Source organism: Balaenoptera acutorostrata, chromosome 10 (assembly GCF_949987535.1).
Source record: "Balaenoptera acutorostrata chromosome 10, mBalAcu1.1, whole genome shotgun sequence".
NCBI classification, from domain to species: domain Eukaryota; kingdom Metazoa; phylum Chordata; class Mammalia; order Artiodactyla; family Balaenopteridae; genus Balaenoptera; species Balaenoptera acutorostrata.
This window is the reverse complement of record NC_080073.1, coordinates 103,101,345-103,125,805: the sequence shown is the minus strand read 5'-3', so window position 1 is coordinate 103,125,805 and position 24,461 is coordinate 103,101,345. Positions and strand designations below refer to the sequence as shown.

Genomic DNA, 24,461 nt, shown 5'->3' with positions numbered 1-24,461 from the left:
TCATCCATGGGACAGTGTGTATATATGCATGAGAGAGAGAACAAGAGCAGGAGAGAAACAGACAGAAATGGAAGTAAGACAAATTATAAGAAAGGGTAGAAAAGATCAGAAGGGCTGAGATAATGAGAAGAAAGAAAAGGTGAAAAGGATAGTAAAAGAGAGGTACAGCGATTTATAGCCTGTCTTATGGTCGTCTAATACCTGTCTGGTTCTGGCTGCTGTTATAGTAATGCTTTATGAAAGTTATACTTCCTTAAGGAACACTATAAACATTTAGCTTTCCTATACAGTTGCAATATTCCAAATAAGTCTGGTAACTGGGTGATCTTATTAGCAAGCAACTATCACTAAAGAGTTCCAAGAGTTTTCCAGTTGTTCCCTCATCAGTTCTTACGACATGCTCATGGAGTAACGAGAGGGCACAGATTATGAATAATTAGTCCACTTTCATCCTTTCTTCAGTGGGTTTTAATTTCAATCAGTTGCTCTCTCTTTTCACAGACTGGAGACTTAAGACCAAGGGATAACAGTGGGCACATTCATTTTCATTAAATGTTTTTTTCACCCACCTTTGTCACCCCCAACTTCACAAACTGCAAGAATTTCCTAGAATTTATGTGGAAAAGCCAGAGGATGCCCACACTGTATAATCCCTGAGTTCAGATCATGAGTTCTGGTAGAGTACAGTTTCAATTATGCGATGCTAATTAGCCAAGGTTATGAATTCTAGTAAGTGAAAGAGGTTAATGTGAGACACAGGTATGGAGATAGAACAGAGAGAGGAGCTAGGGTGAAGGCAAATTAGGGGAATAAAAAAGAGAGGGAGAAAGGAGGGAGGAAGTCAGGAATCTGTGAGATTTCTCATTCCAACATCCATTGTCCTTTATATGTGCCCCCCGGAACACACTGCATGTGATGAGACACACTGACAACTCTGGTACCCTCAGGATGCTGAGCTTTGCTGAGAAACTCAAGCTCTGTAGGATGGGATTGGGTCACAAGGCAGGGAAAGGGGGCTCCTTGTAGGTCTCTGGCACTAGAATGTGCCTGGCAATCCCTCCTACTTTGAGACTAAACAGCCTCTGTCACTTCAGCTAGAACTGCGGGCAAATAATTCTGGGCAGAACTTGGTCTGTGGTTTGTCAGTGTTCCTATTTGACTAAATTAAGCTGTCAGCATGGATGTTGCAGACACTGGAGAGTTTTGTTTAGAGGTTCAGTGATTGTTATCTTTTCTTTGCTGCCAGGAGAGAAAAGTCAGAGAGCAGTGGTCTCCTCTTGGCCTTTTTGACAGACTTTTCTTATTTAGTAATAGTCCCTCATTGGAGAACCTCCCCCAAGGCCGCTAGTGCTAAGGTCCTTAAGGGCTAACCCTAAAGGGGAGAGATGGCAGTCTTCTTCCATTGCCCTCCCTTCAGACCCAGGATGGGGTGGGGAGTTACAGAGGGCATATTTAGTAATGCAGAGCTTGATCCCACAGAAAGCTGCTCGAAGAGTCTGGCTAGGCTGGTACCTCAGTGAATGTCTTCATTTACGGGGGGAAGAGTCAGGAAGATCAGAGCAGAACAAATGAATTAATGCACCAAACAATGTAACTAGGATTAATTCTATGCTTTTACTTGACAATGTATTTGTTCTCTTTTAAAGGGCCAAGGTGGACAGGCCACTGGGCTAAGATTCTGATGGTCTGTTGGGAGGCAAGGACAGGAGACCTCCCCTCCACTGCACCACCCTGGGTGAGTCATTCACTCCCTGTGAATTTTGGTTTCCAGATTTTCAATGAGGTTTATTCCTAACCCCCCGCTTCCCAGTTTTGTTGTGAGAATGAAAATGTGCTTTCATGTATGTTATCTCCTATAATCCATGAATAGCTGTTTTAAGTATTATAATCCCTTTTTTTTCAGGTGAGAAAACAGTCACTGAGGGGCTTAAGTGAGACCACCACTGTTCTTAGTGGTGGAACTGAGATGCTGACTGGGGTCTTCCTGACTCCAAATCCTCCCCCCTCCACTGCACTACCTCCCAGCCCTTTTATCAAAGGAGCTGTCATCCCTGAAGTGACTCCAAAGAGCCAGCCACTACAGCATACTGTGCTTCCTCAGACCAAAGTGCATTACTTTACTATAGGTGAGCCTTATTTGACTATACAAAGAAAAAAACCACCAATTTTACTAGAGGAAAAATCATTCATAATGATGCTTACACATTTACCTTGTCATCTATTAGTAAGATTTCCCCCTCAAGTCTCTTACTTATGTCCCCAACAATAATCTCAGACCTCCAGTTTATCTTCCTTACCCTGCCACAGTAATCTAAAAATTAAAAACTTAGATCTTTTAAATCTCTGCTTAAAACTCTTCCATAGAGGCTCCTGGCTACTTATAGAATAACATCTAAACTTCTTATCTAGGTGTACAAGATTGTCAATATGCTTCCAAGTTTTCTTTCTCCACTGACCTTTCCCACTTTTTTCCATTCCACTGGGTCAACCTCTACTCATCCTTTGATACCCAGCTCAAATAGCACTTGCCAGGGGTCTCTACCAACTAGCCGCATGGTCAATCTCTCTCTCCAAGGTGCTTTCCAGGCATTTTGTCTAAGAGGCTGGCATTGAACTCAACCTCTAGTGTTCAGACTATCCTCTCCAGACTCTTCGAGGGCAAAGGATAAACATATCTTACTACTTTAATACCAATGCAGTGCTTTGCACATGCAAGGTTATCAATAAAAGCTCAATAAACACATTCAAAAGGAAAGTAGACTGGCTTCATGGTAAAAGAAGCCAAATAAAAATCTGGAAAATAAATATATAAATATAAAAAAGGAAAGTAATCATTTTTGAAAAGTTACTGAATATGAATGCCAAATTGATAGAGTTATTTTAATGTTATGTTGGCACAAAAAGTGTCAAAAAGAAAAAAACAGAAATTATGCTAAGTTACCATAGCACGTTGACTACAAATGCATGCAAGTTCCATCATCCACTCTTCTCAGTGTTCTACAGAATAAAGGTAATTTGCAACTGTAGTTTGGCATTTCCTAGAGTGAGTTCTGCCTTTTACTAAAGGGTATTATAAAAATAAAATATGGTGGAGTAGTGTTTGCAGTCAAACAATTTTGGGACTGTTAGGCTAAAGAAGATTCTTTTTTTGACTTTGTACCCCCTCAGAGACTTTAATATACTAATGTGTGTTGGAGCTCTCCAAGAAGATGCAGGAAACACAGCATGACCCAAATACATTTGACCACAGAACTTTTTTTTCAAGGAACATCACACATGACAGGTGTTCATAAAGAGCACACTCTGGGTAACACTGTCCCAGATTCTTAGATGCCATTATCAGTCACTTCATAGAAGCACTTAAGAATGAACACGCTGATCATCGATGCACAAACACACAGCAGCAAAAATCTGAAATGACATCCTATATCAGTGTTGCTTCAGAATAATGAAACAGGTAGCCCATTTTCATCAAAATGCTGCATAAAATAGTGGAAAGAGCATAGGCTAGGAAATATTTCTCTACATCTTTCGAGCTGTATGATTTGGGGCAAGACATTTGTCAGCAGAGAAACAGTGCTGTGTCTGTGACAGCCATGGATGGTGATTTTACCTGGACTTTCTGAAACATAAATCCATAAGGGCACTTAGTCTTTTAAGTATTTGGGTGATGATCTCAGATATGAGAGATGGTCCTTTTCCTCCCTAAGCTCCTATAGCACCTGCTCACCTCCTAGGTCTTTGATAAAGTTGAGGTCATCAGGCATGATAATCAGTTTCCTATCTCTCCACCTACTATACTAACACTCCCCCTACGTCTTTTCCAACATCCTCAGAAGATAAAGTCTTCTGCTGTGTCTTCCCCTCATCCAAGCCACTTGACGCTATGCTTCTATTGTTTCCAGCATTCTCCTGAATCTTCAGGATTCTTCCTCCATTGGCTTCTTCCCTTCTACCTACATACAAGTTCAAGTACCTCCAATCCTAAAACAGACACCCAAGACAAAATACCCTTCTTCTTACTCACATTCTTCTCCAGATATCATCTAAATTTTCTTCTCTTCCAGAAAGATTAAACAATTTCCTCTTTAAACATCCAATTCTCTTGGATTTAGTGGCACTGCACTTCCCTGATGGCCCTTCTACTTATCTGATCACGTGGTCTTTGTCTCCCCCAGGGGTATCAGCTCCTGGACTGACTCCCTAAAGTTGTTTTTCCCCAAGATTTAAAGCCTCCGTCCACTTCTCACTTGATTTATGTTTTCTGAATGATCTTGCCCATCTATGTATGTATGATATCCAAATTTCCATATATCCAGCCCAAACCTCTTCCCTAAGCTTCAGATTGATATATGGGACCATCTATTGGACATATTTACCTGGAAGTCCCTCAAGTACTTCAAACTCAGCAGGATCAAATAGAATCTCATTTATATCACTACTGTTTCATTGGCAGAGGTCCTATGCATTGTGATTAGGAGAGAATGCCTGGGTTCGAATTACAGCCCTAGCACTTTCCAGGCGTGCCCTTGGGTAAGTTCCTTAATCACTGAAAAGATGGAGATGACCACAGTCCAACGCCCAGAGGGGTGCGTGAAGAGTTAAATGGGCAGCATGTGGCACCTCTGCTCAGTACCCTGTGCAAGTAAGTGAGCTGTCAGTGGGAGCCGCTAGCATCATTATCACTTCCCACACTCAGGTTTTCTCTCCTGAATTCCCGCCATCCCTCATCTCATCTGGGAGTGCTAGCACATGTCATGAGCAGCACACAAGCCAGCAACCTGGGAGCTGTAGCTACTATCCTACCAGTCACTCCATGAAGACTACCAATCACAAGTCCAGTAGACTTTTCTCTCCTAAACATTTCTCAGGTCCCACCTCTCCTCTCCATCTCTACAACCACTGCCTGAATCCAGGCTCTCACCCTCTCTCCTTTGAGCACCTTCTCTCCAGTCTCAAACCATCTAAATAAGAATCGTTCATGTCACTCCCATCCTGAATACACTGGCAGTCTGACACCCCAGCTGGCTTTAGATAAACACTACTCAAGAAATAGGTGAAATAGAAATATTGAAGTCTTGAGGCCATTTCAGTGTTTTAATGGGGTTAATAATGCAGAATATATGCAGTTGATGTGGTCCTATGAATGCTTGGGCATGTGATGACTGTACCCATGAATGACCTCCATCATTGTGCTCAGAAAAGGCTGCACTTTTGGACTCCCAGGTTTGCACAGCTGGAAGGGACTTCTAGCACACACCACTGGGTGTCTACCAGCATCCATGCTTAGCTCCTCTTGTCCCTCTCTGAAGAGACTGGAAAAAATGAACTACTTTCACAGCTCCTCTTACAGGTAAGGGTAACAAATGAGACATAAATAGCTTGCTGGGGCTTCTGGGAAAACTTTGCTCTTCTGATGAGAGGGGCAGGCTTTGCTGATACCATCCTTCCCCTCTTCTTTCTGAGGTACCCAAAAATATGAACCTGGCACTGTGGGAGCCATGGAGGGACTGAGGAAAAAGGTCAAGAGAATGTCTGAGGTGCTGGCCTCAACGACCCTGTGCTCCCGTCATGGGACTCCAGGGAGAAAGGAACTTGCCCAAGAATCCTACAGCCACTCTGGAGGGCTCACTGGGTAGGGGAAGTCTGTTGTTTTGAGGGGGGAGAGCTGGTAAGGAAGATAGCTGCAAATTCTTTCCTTGGAATGACTCTGCCTCAAAGACATATCACACAAGTAGGGAGCCCATACTAAAGTAACAGCAAATTAACACCACAAGCTGTTCCTAGGTTTTCACAGCCCCAGCTACGGGTTAAGGAAACCTGTAATTAACACTCTGCCCCATGCCTTCCATGATTTGTCATGGCTGCAGGCTCAGGGGTGGAAAGAGAGAAAAGGCCCCACAGATGACCAGGCACATTTTCCAGTCACACCCATCTCCTCAAATTCATTAACACCTCCCACATAACTCACAGAGATAGCGGTGCACAGCCAGCAACTAATGAACGCAGTTATCAAAGCGCTGAGACTGTCTGCAGCACAAGCTAGTGAGGCCCTGGCAGAGGAAAGCCAGTAGCTCCTTGTTCACATTCTCTGCTCCGAGAACCCAGTGTACGATGGTTAAATCTGGGACCACCCGAGAGGCTATTTACTTAAATATTTAAAAAGAAAGAAGCTTGATTTGAAGGCAGAATCACTTATAAATAAGTCCCATGACCCTAGGTTCTGAGAATAGCCACAGAAGAAAACTCCAGGGTATTAAGACATCCCAGCTCATCTTATATAAAGTCACGGGGAAAGGCAAAAGAACTATAACAAAGAAATGCAGACTGGAAGCAAATAAGTGTGGTTATTTTCTCCATATTTTTAATATGACGATAGGTCTCTCTATTCAATAGTTACATTCTTTAAAAGTAGGGCGTAAACTGGTCTTTGTTGATAAATCTAATCGTGTTATAAACACCCTAAAATAAATATTTGAAGAGACTTTTATGTGTCCTTTATTTTTTTACAAAGTATTCTCTTTTCTGTTTTTTAAATCACTTTTTCACATTCTAGGTTTCTTGAAACTGAGGTACACCCACATAACCAAACATTTGCACTGAATTTCATTTCCAGTTCACATTCGACAGTTACCTCTTCTCATTAGAGCAATTACGTTTTTTAAAGATTGAAGTAGAGTTGATCTACAATATTGTGTTAGTTTCAGGTGTACAGCATAGTGATTCAGTATTTTTGCAGATTATACTCCATTAAATGTTATTACATGATAATGGGTATAATTCCCTCTGCTATACAGTAGGACCTTGTTTGCTTATCTATTTTATATATAGTAATTTGTATCTGTTAATCCCATACCCCTGGTTTGTCTCTTCCCCCTTCTTTCTCCCCTTTGGTAACCACAAGTTTTTCCTATGTCCGTGAGTCTGTTTCTGTTTTGTATATACATTCATTTGTATTATTTTTTAGATTCTACATATAAGTGATATCATATAGTATTTGTCTTTCTCTGTCTGATTTATTTCACTAGCATAATATTCTCTAGGCCCACCCATGTAGCTGCAAATGGTAGTATTTCATTCTTTTATGGCTAATATTCCATTGTATGTATATACCACATCTTCTTAATCCAATCATCTGTTGATGGGCATTTGGGTTGCTTCCATGTCTTAGCTATTGTAAACAGTCCTGCTATGAGCACTGGGGTGTGTTTATCTTTTCAAATTAGTGCTTTGGGGTTTTTTAAAGATATATACTCAGGAGTGGAATTGCTGGATCACATGGTAGTTCTATTTTTAGTTGTTGTTGTTGTTTTTTTTAAGGAAACTCCGTACTATTTTCCATAGTGGCTATACCAATTTACACTCTCACCAACAGTGTAGGAGGGTTCTCTTTTCTCCACATCCTCTTCAACATTTGTTATTTGTAGATTTTTGATGTTAGCCATTCTGATAGGTGTGAGATAATACCTCATTGTGGTTTTGATTTGCATATCTCTAATAACTAGGGATGTTGAGCATCTTTTCATGTACCTGTTGGCCATCTGTATATCTTCTTTGGAAAAATGGCTATTCAAGTCTTCTGACATTTTTGATTGGATTGTGGGGGGTTTTTTTGACATTGAGTTGTATGAGACATGCTGATTTTTAAAATACATAGATTTTTATCTCAAAGGCAAATTTGCTATGCTTCCCCTCCCCCACCTTTTTGCTGAAGAAACAAAAGTAGTACTATGTCTTTTTATAAAAAGAGAAGACTTTAAATGCTTACTGTAGTGGATTCTGTGGTCTGCTACCCAGACCTTTTGTGTTTAGGACAGAGGCATCCTTGCCCCGATGCTGGGAATGCTGGTGGCTCACAGCTCTCATTGAGCTGCTCTCATGGGTTTACCCTCAGCCATGGAGACCCAACTACACTAATTTTTCCCTCCCTGGGGGTAGCTTGTAGCCAATGACCGTCAATGCTAGAGTATAAATGACCCATGCCTTTGCCTCAAGACTGGACAATTCTAAAGATACACTCCAGCTCCAGAGCTCACCATGGGATCCACTGAAACCTTTGTTCATTGGAGTTCAACCCCACTCTCTGCCCAACACTGATCCTTTCACTCTCACACTGATGTTGACCCCGAGAGTGCTCCCCAGTAAACTCGTTCCACACAAATCTCCTTCTCAGAGTTTGTTTCCTGGAATCCCAATCTAAGACATGCATCTTATTCTTCCTAAGACTTTCATTATTATAGTTATTTTATGAATGGGTGTGGGAGAAGATCTGAGACCTCAGACAAGTCCAGTTCAGGGACAAAGCTTCCCTGTCCTCTTCTCACTGCCCGAAATATTTGGCTATAAAGGTGAAGGTAAAAATTCCCATTAAGTTGGAACAAAACTCTGGGTATTTACTCACATGCATGGAGTGATCCTTTTACTAAAAATGTGTCAAGGACATTTTAATCATATCTAGTCCAAACAAGCATGTACATGCACACACATATATACAAAAGAAAGATAAATGAACTTAGGGAAAGAAATAACAATAAATTTTCATCATATTTTAAAATAGTGTTTAAAAAATTATCTGTGGATTCTTCTCTCACCTGAAGTACCCATTATTAAAAAATATTAACAATAAGAGTCTGCTCCCTAAATTAAATTAGAGTTATTTCACTTTGCCTAACACACAGGAACAGTAGGTTAGTTTTCCCTTTTCTTTTCGCACAACTGGGATAACAAACAATTCTGTGTAGAACCCAAGCACTGCACTGATGTTGTTTATTCTGACTCAGGGATCTCTTTTCTCCTCTCCCCCTTCTATTCTGTCTTCAACCAATTTTCCCACATTTATATACAAATTTGCATTGTAAATTCAAGTAAGCACAAACCATGTTCCTCAAGAGATCAGTGGCCATAGATTTTTTTCCCAAGGAAGTATTTTTAGTTTTAATTTTATTACATTTAATTTCTTTATATTTATTCCCACAGGTCAATGATTTTACATAGATGCCTCCATATAATCATATCATGGTCACTTTTTTTTCTCCCTTTCTTGCTTGGTTCCCTTTCCTTTTGCTTCTCTTGCCTTTATTTTGGCAGTATTTCCAATATGGAACCCATATCAACACCAGTGTGTGTGCTTCATATTCTTTTCTGAACTCACAGTATTGATCTATGCACATGTACATTTACACACACATGTATAGAAGATCTTATGTACACCCTTCTACATTTTGTTTTCTCACTCACTACCTCTCTTAAAGTCATCTGGCATGGGTCAAATTGACAATCCATTATGTGAATATATCACAGTATTTTCAACCATTCCACTATTGAGAGTTGTTTACTTTTAGGGTTTTATTTGTCACCATACACAATGCTGCAGTAAATAATACCCACTTTTTAAAAGTGGATTTTAAGATTTTAGATATCATTGGTATAGATTTTTAAGACTGGAAGTGCTAGGTCAAAGCTCATATGTATTTCTAATATTAACAGATATACCAAATTGCTTTCTAAAAACGTTATTAAGTTACACATACATCAGCCATGTATGCTTTTCTCTACGTACACATTAACATTTTATGCCAATTGTATTCACTTTTATTTATACCAGATTTTTGCCTGATTAGGCAAATAATATGTTGATGTTTGGCATTGTATCAGACCCATCTTATAGAGTGGTCCAGGGGTTGGATGCAATCCCAGCTCCAGCCAACTGTTAAAGTATGATTCCAGGAAATAACACAACTATACCTTACCCTTCCTCCATTATGACCCATGGTATCATGACTGTCATGAATAGGGCTTGCACATGGTACTCACCAATGACATATTCCACCCTGAAGAGGTCCCTTCTAGGGTTATAGGGACGATTGAAGTCGATCTGGATGTAGAAAGACTGTCCTCTACGTACAATCAGCTTGTTGTTGTTGTATTTGTCGGTGTGGTGATCCACTTTGTTGCTGTCCCATCTCTCCTTGAACAGGTGAACAGCCGTAACATTAAGGTAGTCTATACACAAAGAAAACAATCAAGAGAAACCACTGAGTAACTTTGGTTTAAACACAAACTTGAAAAACAAGGCTATTTTTCCTGAAGACGCAAGGTAGTAAGGTTTATTAGATAAAACGCTATACAGGGGGCTGGTAGATTTGGGAGTCAATCTTTTGTGACATCCGTGTTTTCAAAGAAGATTTTTTTAAAAGCATTTTCCCCTTCTGATCTCATCTCAGACCACACGGCACTCACTTTGGGGTAATAAAGCTGTGTTGATAATGCCTATCAATAGGTCTAGATACAGAGGAACTAGCACCTGAGATCAAGGCTTCACATCCGAGTCTCATGTTGGTTTTCGTTGTGTCAGGTGCTTTCCACGATGACTACAGCCTCCATACGTTGGGATAAGCAGGGAATACCACTTCAATTTTCTTATCTTTAAAAAGGGAGGAATCAAATCTGACAAAGCCTGCAAGGGATGTTCTAAGGACAAAGTTGATCATCAATCCAAAATTCTCCTCTTACTTCAGGAAGGGTCAACCCACAGCCCACTTCTGTAATTCTAAAAGTAAATCTTGTCCTTCAAAGGCAGGAAACAGAGAGAACAGGCATGGAGGAAGGATACCAGCATTCCTATGAGGTAGGTAGGATTGTTTCCACTTTGCACATGCTGAAACAAGACTCAATTTCCCTGGCTACTAAACAACCAACCTGGAAGCAAACCCTGGTGTGAAGCCGAAATCTACAGGCTTTTCCTCTGATTTTTGGAATCGGGAGTGTAAATGTCAGTTATATATTTATCTGAGACATGATAGCACTGGATAAAAGTTAGATCTCCTCTTGCTTTTTCCCCATTCCCTCTGCAAATGATCACTGAATGTGAAGGTAGCTCTAACTACCCATCTACACTGCAGTTTAGAAGATCTAGTCTAAAGACAGATTTCTGTGTATGCATTTGGAGTTCTAAAGGGGCACTGGAGAGAGAATGCTGGGCGAGGTGGGCAGTGTGCGCTGGCCTCTTGCCTTTCCTCCCTTTTCCTGGACTTGACTGTTGCATGGTTTGTCCTCATGGCTGTGAACTCAGTGTACACAGAGAGCTGGGGCTTCACCCTGAAATACTCAGTGATTTCCCCTGCTTTTACACAGGAATCCTGTGCAGGACCCCTGGTGCTCTCTGGCCTCATTTTTTCTCATAGGCAAAATGGAGAAATTGGGTTCATTAAGGTACTCTATAGGTCTAAAGTCTAGGAGTCCCTGCAACACCCTTGATGAATTCAAAGTCCAGGTAACCCTGAGTTTGAATCTCAGGTCTCATAATTACTTAGGTAAGGGATGTTGCCTCTCAGAAGCTGAGTTTTCTCACCTTTAAAATGAAGATACTAATATCTTGAGAATTTCTACAAAGATTCAGTGACCTAACAGCGCAATGGGTCTGACTCTATGCCTGGTGCATAGTGGGACCAGAGGCTTCCTTTGAGCTTGCTGACTATGAACTGTGATGGTGCTGCCTTATATTTTACATGGTGCTCAATGGGCTATTCTGGCTGCAACATTATAGTAAACAGAAAGTGCAAGATGCAATTTTATTTTTGCTTCATCTCAGAACCCTGTAGTACATGGTCCCCTGAAGGGCAGTTTCCTTCCATTATTCTGTGGTCTGAAGATGTTTATTTCTATAGCTCTCTCTTCCAAGCTGCCTTCCTCCTAAGTTCTCTGGTCTTATTAAGGTCACAATCCCCAGTGCTAAACCAGCTTCTGAAAGAGCTGGAGAATCATAAACGTCCCAAGAGAAGAGCCTTAGTAATCAACTCATCTGGCCCTCTTTCTTAGCACTGTGACTTTTAATAATGTTTTGTTTTATTTTTAAAAAATGTCTAAAAACCTAATTCCTCAGAAAAGGGTTTAATCAGCTCTCCACTCATCAGCACCAATGGAAGGAATATACTGATACTGCACTCTCTCAGAATCTCAGAGGGCAAAGGTACTTTCTGGACCATCTGGTAGACCTGCTATGTACTGCACGAAACATCTCCATGAAAATCCTAATACTTAGGCTTTTAGCCTCCATCTGAACAAGGAACCCACTATCTTATAAAGCAAACAGGCCACTTTTAAACCACCCAATGATTTGAAAAATCCTTATAAGATGAACTGACGTCTTCTTCCCTGTAATTTTTCTAACCGTAGATCCTGGTTCCAACTTCTGCGTAAATATAGAATATGTTCTATTCATTTCATCTGTCACTTTTTTGGTATACAAAGACTATTGTTAGGGTTTCTCTGAGTAAAACATTCTCCATATCTTCTACTGTTCTTTAAGAAATTATTTCCAGACCTTCTACCCATTACTGTGTTCTGAAATATACATATTCCATTTTATGAATTTCTCTCTTATAGCATTTTCCTTAGAATTAAGTACATTACTCTGGTTATGGTTTTTCCAATGAAAACCAATAAGACCACTGCATCTTTCAAAATAAATAGTATATTTCTATGATTTCAGTCCAAGATACCATTAGTGTTTTGAATACTCTTATTGTTGATTTACATTAAGCATCTGATGAAGCAAAACGCTTAAAAATACATTCTGATGTCACTTCTACCAGTAGTGGATTAAAACTCAGTCCAGACCCCTATAAGTCATATTCTCATGTTGTTATTCAGCCATTTCTATCAATGCAACAGTTTTTTTTTCTTTTTAGCTCAGTTTTAAGGCCTTACATGTATTCACATTAAATTTCATCCCATTGTATTTGGTTAATTGCTCTGAATTCTTAAGATAACTTTAGACCCTAAGTATATATTCACTATATTAACATCCTCCCTAACTTCCTGATCTCCAGGAATTTCATAAGTGTGCTATTTTATGTTGCCATTCAAGACAGGGATATAGATGTTGATTAGGGCACCACCAAGTAAATGCAACTTAAGTAAATGCACAGTGGTAGATACTAAAGAGTGATCAGGTAATTATGATACAGTGTCATGAACACCCTGACAAAGGAAGTATAGGCGTCTGAGTAGGGGAGGGTTTCTGGCTAGGAGCCCCTAACCCAGATTGGGGGGGGGGGGCGGATTAAGGAAGCTTTCTGGAGGAAGTGAGGTATAAGCAGGGGTCAGAAAGCTGAGCAAGTTTTCCAGGTAAAAAGAGAGGTGGGGAAGAGAGGAGGATGAGTGAAGTCTGAGGGGAGAGACAGTATGGTTTACTTTAAAAGCTGAAAGGTGATTGGCTGGCTAGAGCGTAGCAGTGGGACCACAGTGGAAGGGAAGGCAGGAGCTGCTCCCGCAAGCCTTGCAGACCGTGTTAAGGAGCGTGGAGTCTAATTGCACTGGGGATGCAGTGAAGAATCTGAAAGAGCAAACGGACATGGACATGGTTAGATCTGTGCCTATGCAAACGTAAACTGCTTCTTCCGGTGACAGAGGGGAAAACGGACTGGGCAGTGGCAGTGCTGGAATTCCAGGTGAGGGATGGGGAGGGTCCAGTCTGCCTGTAGGGAGTGAATGCCCTGGTCCTGACGCACTGCCAGGGTCTGCCTCAGCTCTTCCCACCCCACCCCTGTGACAACGTGCCCCTAAAAACCAGTATATTCGCTTTAGGTCTTGGCTGCCCCAGCAGGTCTGCCCACACGGAAAGATAAAGCTGGAGAGAGTCAAGTCTTTCTTTGGTATCTGGTTCTCACTGGTTCCAGTTCTCACTGCAAATGAAAACCCTGGCTTTCCGGTTCCACGCTCCAGTCTAGCAAATCTGGTTAATGTCTAGTGAGTCTGGGTGAGTCAGTCCATCCTGGGAATTCCCTGGTGGCCCAGTGGTTAGGACTCTGCACTCTCCCTGCGAGGGCCCGGGTTCAATCCTGGGTCTTGGTCGGGGAACTAAGATCTCACAAGCCTCACAGCGCATCCAAAAAAGAAAAAAAAGAAAAAAATCAGTCTGTCCTGTGGTACTGCCGTGCAGAGTGTATAGATGGGTATTGGAAGAATAAGAGTTCCATAGTTAAACAAGTTTGGGAAGTGCTGGTTTAACCAAAGTTAATCAGGATTCTTGCAGAATTTATGGCAGACTGTCACATGCTGATGTGCACCGCAAACCCCCTACAGGTGCAATGCTTTCCAAAGTTAAACGGCCATGGGAACTATTTCTTTGTGGAGGATTTTTCAGAATATGTTTTGGGAGATGCTTCACTGTTTACTAATTGTGCAACCTCAGAAAAGTTATTTAATCTCTCTGAGTCTAGTTTTCTTATTTTTAGAAAGGCAATGAAATACCTCATAGGGTTGGTGTAAGCATTAAATGGAAAAAAAAATGTATGTAAGGTGCTTTAGCATAGTATCTGGCACCTAGTAAATTCTCAAAATTATTATTATTATATTGCTATTGCTAGGAGAAGTAGAATAGCATAGTGGGTAAGAGTATGGATTCTGGAGTCAGGCTACCTGGACCCAGATTCCAATTTTGACACTTACTATCTTAGTGACTTTGGACAAGTTACATAAACTTGTGCCTCAGCCTCCTCATCTGCAAAATGGTGGGATTAAATAAGAAAATGCTACATTGCCTGTCTTCTCAGCAGACAGGCCTGCTTTTCTCTTCCTTAATATCTACAGGTGGATGGAGTCATTTTCTCCTCTCAATTGCCAGAATGTATTTTTCTTTTAAAAAAAGTCTATTATCATTAGTCACTTAGCATTATCTTAATATAAGTGATTTTATCTAGGAGACTGTAAGCCCCTTGAGGACCAGACCATGTCTTAATCACCTTGTTACTGAGCCTGGGGCAATGTGCAAAAATGCCGTAGCACATATGCCACTTTTCACTTTAAACACATTTAATAATATCTGAAAATTTGGAGCTAGGAGTTGGTTAGTCATTTAAAAATAGGTTATTCCATTTATCACAGTATTAACCATACAAGTCCTTTAAGTAACTTATCAGACAATTTCATTCTCAAAATATGCCAGTTTCGGGGCTTCCCTGGTGGCGCAGTGGTTGAGAATCTGCCTGCCAATGCAGGGGACACGGGTTCGAGCCCTGGTCTGGGAAGATCCCACATGCCGCGGAGCGACTAAGCCCGTGAGCCACAATTGCTGAGCCTGCGCGTCTGGAGCCTGTGCTCCGCAACGGGAGAGGCTGCGATAGTGAGAGGCCGCACACCGCGATGAAGAGTGGCCCCCACTTGCCGCAACTAGAGAAAGCCCTCACACAGAAACGAAGACCCCAACACAGCCATAAATAAATAAATTTAAAAAAAAAAAAATCCTGCTTTAAAAAAAAAAAAAAAAATATGCCAGTTTCAGGACTGTGTTTATATGCTGTTGAAGATAATGTATGGGGTCTTATAACACAAAGCCTCCAGACCAGCAGTTTTGTTTCAGATTGGAATAAAATGAAAATTTCACAGTTCACTTAGACCACTTATAACAAAGGGTAAGCAAAAGTGCTAATGAATTCCTTTGAGTATATAAAACCTAAGCCCCGCCCCCCCCAGCCGCACCCCGATCATAGTTTTTATGTTGGGTTTATATTGGGTAACATCTTAGGGAAAAACCCGAACGAACTTTTTGGCCAACCCAACTAAATTTTTTTCATAGTGAAAACAAATATATATATACTAAATATATATTAATATATATTAAGACTTTGTTTTAAAACAATGTAGTCTACATTACTGTGCATTTGACAACGTTTAATTCAAAACATGGAATTTTTTTAAATGTTATCTTTTCCAAGTGCTCTTTACGTTTTCTATTGCAATGTCATGCTAAGTCAATGCCTTCAGAAAGAAAGAAAAAAATCTCAGGAAATCACAGTGGTACCCTACATAGGGAGAAACTAAGTCAATGATAAGTAAAAATTTCCTAAATAAGCTCTTAAAAATTCATATTAAAATAATTTAATCTAAGAGAAACATTTCATTTAAAAAATAAAACTTGAAAAAAAAATAAAAAAAAATAAAACTTGAGGGTGGGAGGAATTGGGAGATTGGGATTGACACATATACACTATCGATACTATGTATAAAATAGATAACTAATGAGAACCTAGTAAATAGCACAGGAAACTCTACGTAATGCACTGTGGTGACCTAATGGGAAGGAAATCCAAAAAAGAGGGGATTATATATATGTATAGCTGATTAATTTTGCTGTACAGCAGAAGCTAACACATTTGTAAAGCAACTATACTCCAATAAAAATTTATTTAAAAAAAGAATAAAACTTGATTAAGCTATGGAAGATTAAAAGCTACACTGAGAGATGGCAAGTTTAAAGAAATAATGTTCTAGACTGCAGCCAAATGTGTAAGACATACAGAAGGGTAATAGGCAGGGGCGTTATTGTCTGGAAGGAGAAGAAAATGGCAGCCATGTGGCCCTCTCTCCAATGTAGTCTCCCAATAGGTCTATGGAGTTACTGAGGGTTACCCCAAGTCTTGGGGAATGAGGTGAGGTCCCCAACACCACTGAATAAATACCTTTTCTTCCATTGTTCATGGAGAGTCACCCACAGATCAAGTCAAGTATTTGGTTCTTATAATACCTGATAATCGCAAGGACTCTATACAGATGGTGTCATGAGATATGATCATAGGCATAAAAATATCATAGTTCTTTTCCTTGTCCATTGCTCCTTCCCACGTAGCAGGCACTCAGTAAACATTTACTAAGCTAAAATATTGATTTTTGCTTCGTTTCTTGGCTTAACAACACGTAGTTTAGGTTGAAAGAGCTTTCTCATCACCCAGGCTCCATTCGCCACAAACAGGAAAGGAATTTGCTTCTCCCTGTCCAAGCCCCGTTCCTGGCAGAACAGAACAGAACAACTCATTGCTAAGCTACTTTTTTTTTTTTTTTTTTTTGGTTTTGAGAGAGATATTGTAGCTGGAAACTTGGCAGCTTGCTCTTTCAAAGTGACAGCTTTCAAAAGTCTACCTAACGCGATTTAGCCTAATTCCAAAACATCAGAAAATGGACTGCTAGAGAAAAAAATCTCTCCTCATGAGCCAGCTGCCTCCCTGTCTTCCTACCCTTCCCCTAATATGAAAAAAGTGGATTAAAGGTGGATTATTTTCACCTTAGATGGTAAAGATATTCTTCAGAGAATGATTATACCTGTCACAGATGGAACCTTTAAATCAGTTAAATGTTTAGGTTCATATCCTAGGAATTCCCTAGTGAACTGAGATTTCCATGCAATCTTTGGTAATATTATTACCAAACTATAGGTGTAAATACTGTCCAAGAGGCGGTAGGTCTGTTTGTTGTGAAAACAACAGGGTAAAGTTTCCTTTCTCATATTCCTTTTGGGCACCCAGAATTTTAAACTATCATTAATTTGAATCATTAAAAACATTTTCTTAAACAGCTTATTGTTTTTAACTGTTGCTATTAAAATGTCCTGTACTCTGTATAAGAAATGCTCAGCAGAAGCTAGAATGAGCGAAATGAGTCTAACACCTTTTCCAGGGACTAAAATCCCTCTATTTCTCTATTTCTATTTCTCTATTGGTCTATTTCTCCTCTAGCCTGAAGTATCTCAACAGCCTCCAAATGTGTCTCCTTCTCTCCATTTTCTCCTCACTCTTATCATTACTTTTATAAACATAATTCTGATTATGTCATTTGCTATTTAGAATCCTTTGCAAGTCCCCTGTCTCTGCAGGAGGAAAGGTAAGGTCTTCAAGGCCTGTTATGATGTGATCCCTGCTGACTTTTCTCAGGCTCATCTCCCCTCTCTTGTCCTCACTACTTGACATACACTGTACCCTCTGCTAGAAATGCCCTTCCAGGCACTTGTCTGCCTGCAGCACTCCTACCCATCGTCTAAGACCTAACTCAGGTGTCCTGTATTTACGAAACCTTCCTCGCCTTCTTTCCCACTCCACCGATACCACTGGTCATTCCTTTTGTTTGTTTCATCTACTAGGTGGACAGTTGCTTGAGGCCAGGTATTGACTTGTTCATTTTTGTGTCCCCAGAGAGAGATTGGTATCGTTCCCGACACAATCATTAAACATTTCCCCACAAATCAAGTGGAAAGTGTGAACTGTTTCTATACAACATCGTCTCTTAATCATACATTGAAGGCCTTTTTTATTCTTTCAATAACTTCGAATCCAGAGAGGTTTACTCTGCACAAAGGCAAGATGGATGACTAACTAGTCAGTTAGTTGATTTAGTTCTGACGTGGAGTCATGGGAGGGAGGAGACGATCAGAAAGGCACAGACCCCATTACCCTGAAAAATACTAGATCCCGCTTGCATTTGATTTTTTTATAGATCTAGCTTGCCTTCCAGTTTGAATTCAAATTGCATTAGACCTGCCAAATGAGTATTGTAATTACTTCCGCAAATGGATCACCTACTGTTAATAACACAGAGTCAAACCAGCCCAAGAATATAAGGTTATCTTCCGGAACATCTCCTGCTAAAATAACCTTTGAGACCAGGAAGGCTCTAGAGAGATTTTCAGAAACACCAAATGAGCATGCAAAACATTAGAAATGGATGCAAATCCAAACAATCTGAGGGGATTTTCAGATACATTTCTCGGCTACAGTTGAGTTCAAAGGGGGCATTAGGATCCCTAAAAACACAGGAGGACATCAAACACCTCCATGGACTGACTGGTCCCATCTCCGGGGTTCCACTGTCACCTCAAATATCTCAGTGTTTCTTAAATATCATGCTGCCACATGGGAGGAACCTTATGTACGTTCGTACATTTTGAAATACAGGCAAAAATAATTCTTAACCAAATATTCACTGAAGTTGTGAATTAAAGGTATTACACACACTCAATATATATTGTATACATTGATTGCCACAAGACTATTCAAAGGGAAAAATCTGGCATTTTTCCCCCTCTTGCCTCTCTGCCCTTCTCAGTCAATTTCACAAGAGTAGCATGCTAAAGGGACACTTTGGAAAGCTTCCATGAAACACATGTGGAGAGTTTGTCTTAGGGCTTTGTTATCCTGGAAGCAGTCATCCTCAGATGAGATCAGGGAGGTACAAGCCCTCCACTAGTGGCCACTGAGGAAACTGCAAGAAGATGGCACTTAAACCCACGTGATTAGGTCTTAGCAGGGACTTGGGGACAACTTGACAGACTTCGTCCCAGGACACCCACTTTTAGCACAATTAAACAGAGATTTGAAATGTGAAGGAGAACTGGGAAATGGACCTCCTTGGTCAAGACAGTGTTCTTTTTCTTCTGTTCTACTCATCTGGGACTTACTGCTATACTTCCTGGGTTCAGAGGTCCTATCTTCAGAGCATGTAGCACTTAGCTCATCTGTATGAGAACTACTAAATGAATGCATGTTTATGAAACCTGGAACCTGTTCATAATAATAAGGTTACAATGACTCTAGGGCTGATGAGTCATTAATTGCTCAAGGGATTGATTTTTTACTGGACACACACTCCTATGCCAGGGCCTGTATTAAGTACCCCAGAATGTCACTTGGATTGTGGACACATATGACTGCCAAGCAAATAATGACTGATCTTTCAAACTAATTCAGTTCAAACTAACTCCCCACCTCTGCCTCCAAAAATAAGTAACCAAAAAACCAGTATTCCCAGATTTTTAAAAATTGACCTACCTGCTCAAGTTCTTTGGCAGTTTTCTTACTGGCAACATTTTGGTCCATTTTAATTCTATGGGGGCTGCAGGCTGCACATATTCCCCTTAGAATCAACGTTCCCTTGGGTGGGTTTCTGACCTTGCAGAGGTATGATAATCTGCACATTCTGAATCAATGAGCATGTATTGATTGGGTATTCTCACAGCCACTGGTCATTTGATCCTCACGGCAACTGTGAAGTAGGTATTGCTCCCATTTTGCTGATGGGGAAACTGAGGCTCAGAACACTTACATGACTTGCCGGGGGTCCCAGGGTGAGCAAGTGGCAGATGTGGGACAAGACCTCGGGTCTTTTGAGTCCTGGACCAGGGGACCCTTTGCTACACCTCACTGCCTCAGTGGTGCCTCCCATTTCTCCTGTGCCCCTTTCTCTTTCTGCTCCCCCCGCCCACTTCTTCCAGCACTTGCCCCCCTCTCCTGGGTCCCAGAGTCTTCTCTGCCAGAGGGGAATTTGGCTAGAAAACTGAATACACCAAGATAACTTGCTTGGTAATTTGACATCTGTACACTTTCCAATTTTATTTGCATTTAAAAAGAAGGAAGGAAGGAAGGAAGGGAGGAAGGAAGGGAGGGAGGGAGGAAGGAAGGAAGGGAGGGAGGGAGGGAGGGAGGATGGGAGGGAGGGAGGGAGGAAGGGAGGGAGGGAGGGAGGGAGGAAGGAAGGAAGGAAGGGAGGGAGGCAGGAAGGCTCCTAGCCCGAGCAGTGAAGGAGTGAACACCGAGTGCTTATACTTTGGTTTCCGTTTCCCAACCTATAACGTGGGGATTTAGGTGAGGTGATTAGCAAGTCCTTTAAAACTCATTTCTGTGGTTCTAATGGTGGCGTTTTAGAGAGTGCAGCAGCTGGTAGGGAGAGAGCTCAGAACTCCAAGTCCACACCTTGTCTTGGCCCCTCGACCCAACCGAAGATGCCCTTCAGTTCTGTAAGCCTCCTGCTCCCAGTTTGGACGGTACCCCACGGGTGGTACTGGATATCTCTCTGTCTTCACAGTTGGATATCACACCGTCCAGACATGATACTAACACAATCAAACTTGCCCACCAGACCCACGCTGTTCTCTGACTTTCTGGGTTTGTTCGTAATCAACATTGTCCTTTCCCTCTGCTTTCAACCTCTGGTCTCTTTCGGAAAAGGCAGATTAACCACACACCACAGGGTGGTCGTGGGCACCTACCCCTACAAGTGGGTGTTCACCCCCCAGTGAAACCATACACAGAGCCCCCTCAGGAGCAAAAGTGGGTTTGGGTACATGTGTGCAACTGACAAAATGTGCTCCCCGCTGGATGCCATTCAGGCACGAGAGTCTGAATGTCCCTGCCGTGGCCCAAGGGAACGGTGTCTGTGTCACCAAGCCACTGCTGGTACCTGGGCGCTGTCACAGCTGACAGGGCTGAGTGGAGGTCAGCGGCTGGCAGCTGCTCCCAGAGCAGGTCCCTCCGGATGGGCGGAGGCAAGAGCAGAGGAAGCAGCTCGCCTCACCTGCCCCCCAGCCTGCTCTGGAGAGAAGCAGAGGGCTTCCATCTCCATTACCGTCAGGGTCCAGCATCTCTCACCAGCTCTGAGATTCACAGCGATGGATGCGGGGAGGGGGCAGGAAGGAGGTGTGAGCTAGACAATCACAAAAGCCACAGTGTTTTGGGAGTGGAAACTTCCAGCTAGAGAACATTCTTAAAAACAAAACAGGAGGGCTGGAAGAGGACTCAGCTAATGCCCTTATTTTGCAGAGGTGACTTCCTTGAGATTACAAAGCCATTAAGTGACAGAACTGGGACCAGAATCCTGGTCTTTGGTGCTTTTACCACTCAAAAGAGGGTTTGGGAGGCCTTTCTTTAAAACCAGAGACTGGCAGGGGACCAGTTTTTGTGGGATCTCAGTGGAGATAGAGGGTGCTGAGTCAGCACCCGTGGGGGCGGCCGGCCGGGGCGACCCAGGAGGTGACTGTACCTTGCAGGTTGAAGCTCCGGGGCACCAGGCCCTGCAGCTCCACGGTGGGGGGATCATTCTCTGATGCGTTGGAGGTGTTGGGGGGAATGGCTCTCCTGCCTCCAAAGGTGGCCCCCGAGGACTCCGACATTCTCAGCCTCACAGGCTCCTTGGGGGGGAGAAAAGGAGGCACGGAAAGGAAAGTGAAACCAGTTGCATTTGTGATAAGGACTCAAAAACAGGGAGACATATCTGTCTGTGATGGCTCTTGAGCAACACATTTTGAGTTTCGCATAAATGAACCCTGAGATGTGGCAGGAAGGATGAGTGTAATGATGGAGTACAGTTCCCCAAGGATCTCGGGGAGATTTCGTGTTTGTCAAAACATATGGAAAGCAGAAGAAAGAGGGCTTATTTGAAGACATGAAAAATGTAAAAGATTTTGGAAAGCAGGGTCTTTTTCTCATTCCCCCTAAAGGCCATCTCTTGAAAGAAACGTTTGCTATCCTATGCATGTACCTCTGCCCATTTTATAGAGACTTATGAGGCCTACGTCACTGTAAGAATGAACTCATACACCCACGTCCAGATCAGTGGCATCCTTTCAAGCATTCACGTCTGCAAGTTAATTCAGTCAATATTTATCGAGGGCCCCCCTATGCGCTCTGGGCACTTGGGGTACATCAGAGAACAAAACAGAAGGATGCTTGCCTTGAAAGCTTCCAGTCTAGGGGGGGGTAATGTTGAGCCCAACAAGATTCTTAAGTGAACTCACTCGGTAGGGTGTGAGAAGGTGGTCACTGCTTTGGACTCAGGGCCACAGGGAGCAGGACAAGGGAGGGGAGATTTGGGGTAGATGAGGCAGAGGCCGCTGCAATATTAAATAGGGCTATAAATAGCCCGCTCGCTAAACTTACTCGGTCAGCTAACACCGCCCTTGCTCCAAGCCTGCTTCCCCTTCCTTTGGAGTTTGTGTGGACAAACAACCAGTTTAATCACCACACCTCCTGTCGGGGTACAGTTGGTACTTGTTGACCAACAGACCAAATGAAGGGAGACCTTGTTTCTGGCCCCAGTGAAGCTTTCCTCTTGATCACCTGGATTACCCAGTCACGACTCTGCTTGTTCGGCTGTTTTCTGCGCCCTCAGAAGATGAGGAGCAGCCCTTACAGAGGCGAGGGGAAGTAGACTGTCCCAGAAACGTGTGGAGCAAAAAGGCAGCACGGCAAAAAGAAGCCGCTTCCTAAGGCACTGGGGCTTGGAAGCAGACAGTAGCGTTTGGGAGTGTAAAGTCTGAGTGGGTATCCATAAATACCTGCGGTCAGATTTACAGGCTCTAGTGGGTTAGGGGGTGGGGGGAGGAGAGAGAGAAGGGTTAAGGATAGAGAGAAGGCAGGAAAAAGCCTTCCTCTGGTGGGGAATGGCCGGGGTGGGCTGCAGGGTGGCTAGCGGAGGGGAATCTTTGGACAGAGTAGTGCAGAGCGGTGCAGTAGCCCGTTGGGAGAGAGAACCATTAAAGCAGAGACTGGGGTGCCCCAGGTGCTCCCCGGGTGCAGGCCAGGCTGGGTGAGCGCAGGTGGGCAGAAGCGCCGCCTCCTTGTCAGGTCTGGGCTGGGGGAGGTGTTCAAGTTCGGCTCCCTGCGGCTGGGGGGATGGGGCGCCAGCGATGGAGAGCCGAGCTGGACCACTCCCAGTGCCAGCCAAGCAGGTGTTCTTACCTGGCCCTGCCTGCCCCTCTCTGCAACCTTCTGCATCCTCTCTCCATAGTCCGCTCCCCTGAAGAAAGGGGTGGGGCTGTCCTTTGGGGGAGCACCCCCGTTGCCCCTTTGGTGGCCCTTTTCAGCCAGCAGCGCCTTTAGGCAAGCTTCGCGGGATGCGTGAGAGAAGGCCCGCTCGGAGGTGCGGCTGGGTAGATGCGGAGTGAGGGGCGAAGAACGGAACTGGACCGGTGGGGCTGCTTTCGATCCCCGCGCCCCTGCACTCCGGGCACCAGCTGACAGATCGGCCCGGAAACCCAGGGGCAGGAGGTGGACGCAGGGCTGCGGGATGCCCGGGCAGAAGGGGCTGCTGCTTACCTGCGGTCCCCTCCCAAGGTGTCCCAGCGCAGGCTGGCTCTGGGCGGCTCTGGAGTACTCCCTCCAAAGGACACAGGCTAAACGACAAGAAAGTTCGCTCTTAAATAACTTCCTGAGTCCCCCCTTCCTCCCCCCATCCCGCAGCGTTTTCTCCTCCCCCTTCTTGACAGCTGGAGAAGCAGCCGTCTCTAGGACTTGCTATCTACCCCAGCCATCCTGCTGTTATTCTGGCATGTCCCCCCACCCCGGCCCCCCTTTCTCCCAGTTTCCCAACCCTGCTTCTCGCCATCCCTACTTCCAGCTCAGCCGCCCCCTCCCAACCTGGTGGCTGGGAGGCCCCCGCCAGACTCCACCCCCTTCCCCTCAGGCACTTTGGTCCGAAGGCTGGGAAGGAGGGGTCTTCCTTCACAAGGGAACGTTTCTGCCCTCCAGGATTCCGAGGGTGGCTGGTGCGGCTTGGCAGGAGGGAGGGTCTGGTGCCCTCCTACAGACAAGTCACAGACAGCTGTGACCGTGCACAGCAAGGAACGTGTCCTTGTTGGGTAAATAAAGCTGAGGGGCATGGGCTACATTCCAGAACCATCCACAGAGCCTCCGCCACCACCTAACCACAAGATTTCCTGCAGGGCGGGGGAGGGAGGGGATGCCCAGCTGGAGGGAAGATGAGTAAATACCTTTAAGAGTGTTACAAAAATTAGAAAATAACATTTTTTTTCCTGCAAACCATTTTGGTTTCTTTTCAAATAATGGAAGAAAAAGAAAAGAAAAATTTCCTTCTAAAATTTTCCATATTTTCTTTTCCTCTGAGTCTTTATTTCTCTATAG

At 43.2% G+C, this 24,461-nt stretch overlaps 1 protein-coding gene across 1 annotated transcript in view; it reads right to left on the bottom strand.

Moving 5' to 3' along the window:
- Positions 1 to 24,112, bottom strand: part of F13A1 (coagulation factor XIII A chain) — a 145,562-nt gene extending 121,450 nt beyond the window's left edge. The window contains exons 1-4 of the mRNA XM_007173913.2: positions 24,008 to 24,112; positions 23,637 to 23,713; positions 21,583 to 21,730; positions 9,814 to 10,002 (exon numbers count right to left, since the gene is read on the bottom strand). Coding sequence (XP_007173975.1) covers positions 9,814 to 10,002; positions 21,583 to 21,712 — 319 coding nt within the window. The 5' untranslated portion in view covers positions 21,713 to 21,730; positions 23,637 to 23,713; positions 24,008 to 24,112. The remainder of the gene's footprint in view (positions 1 to 9,813; positions 10,003 to 21,582; positions 21,731 to 23,636; positions 23,714 to 24,007) is intronic.
- Positions 24,113 to 24,461: the final 349 nt, after the last annotated feature.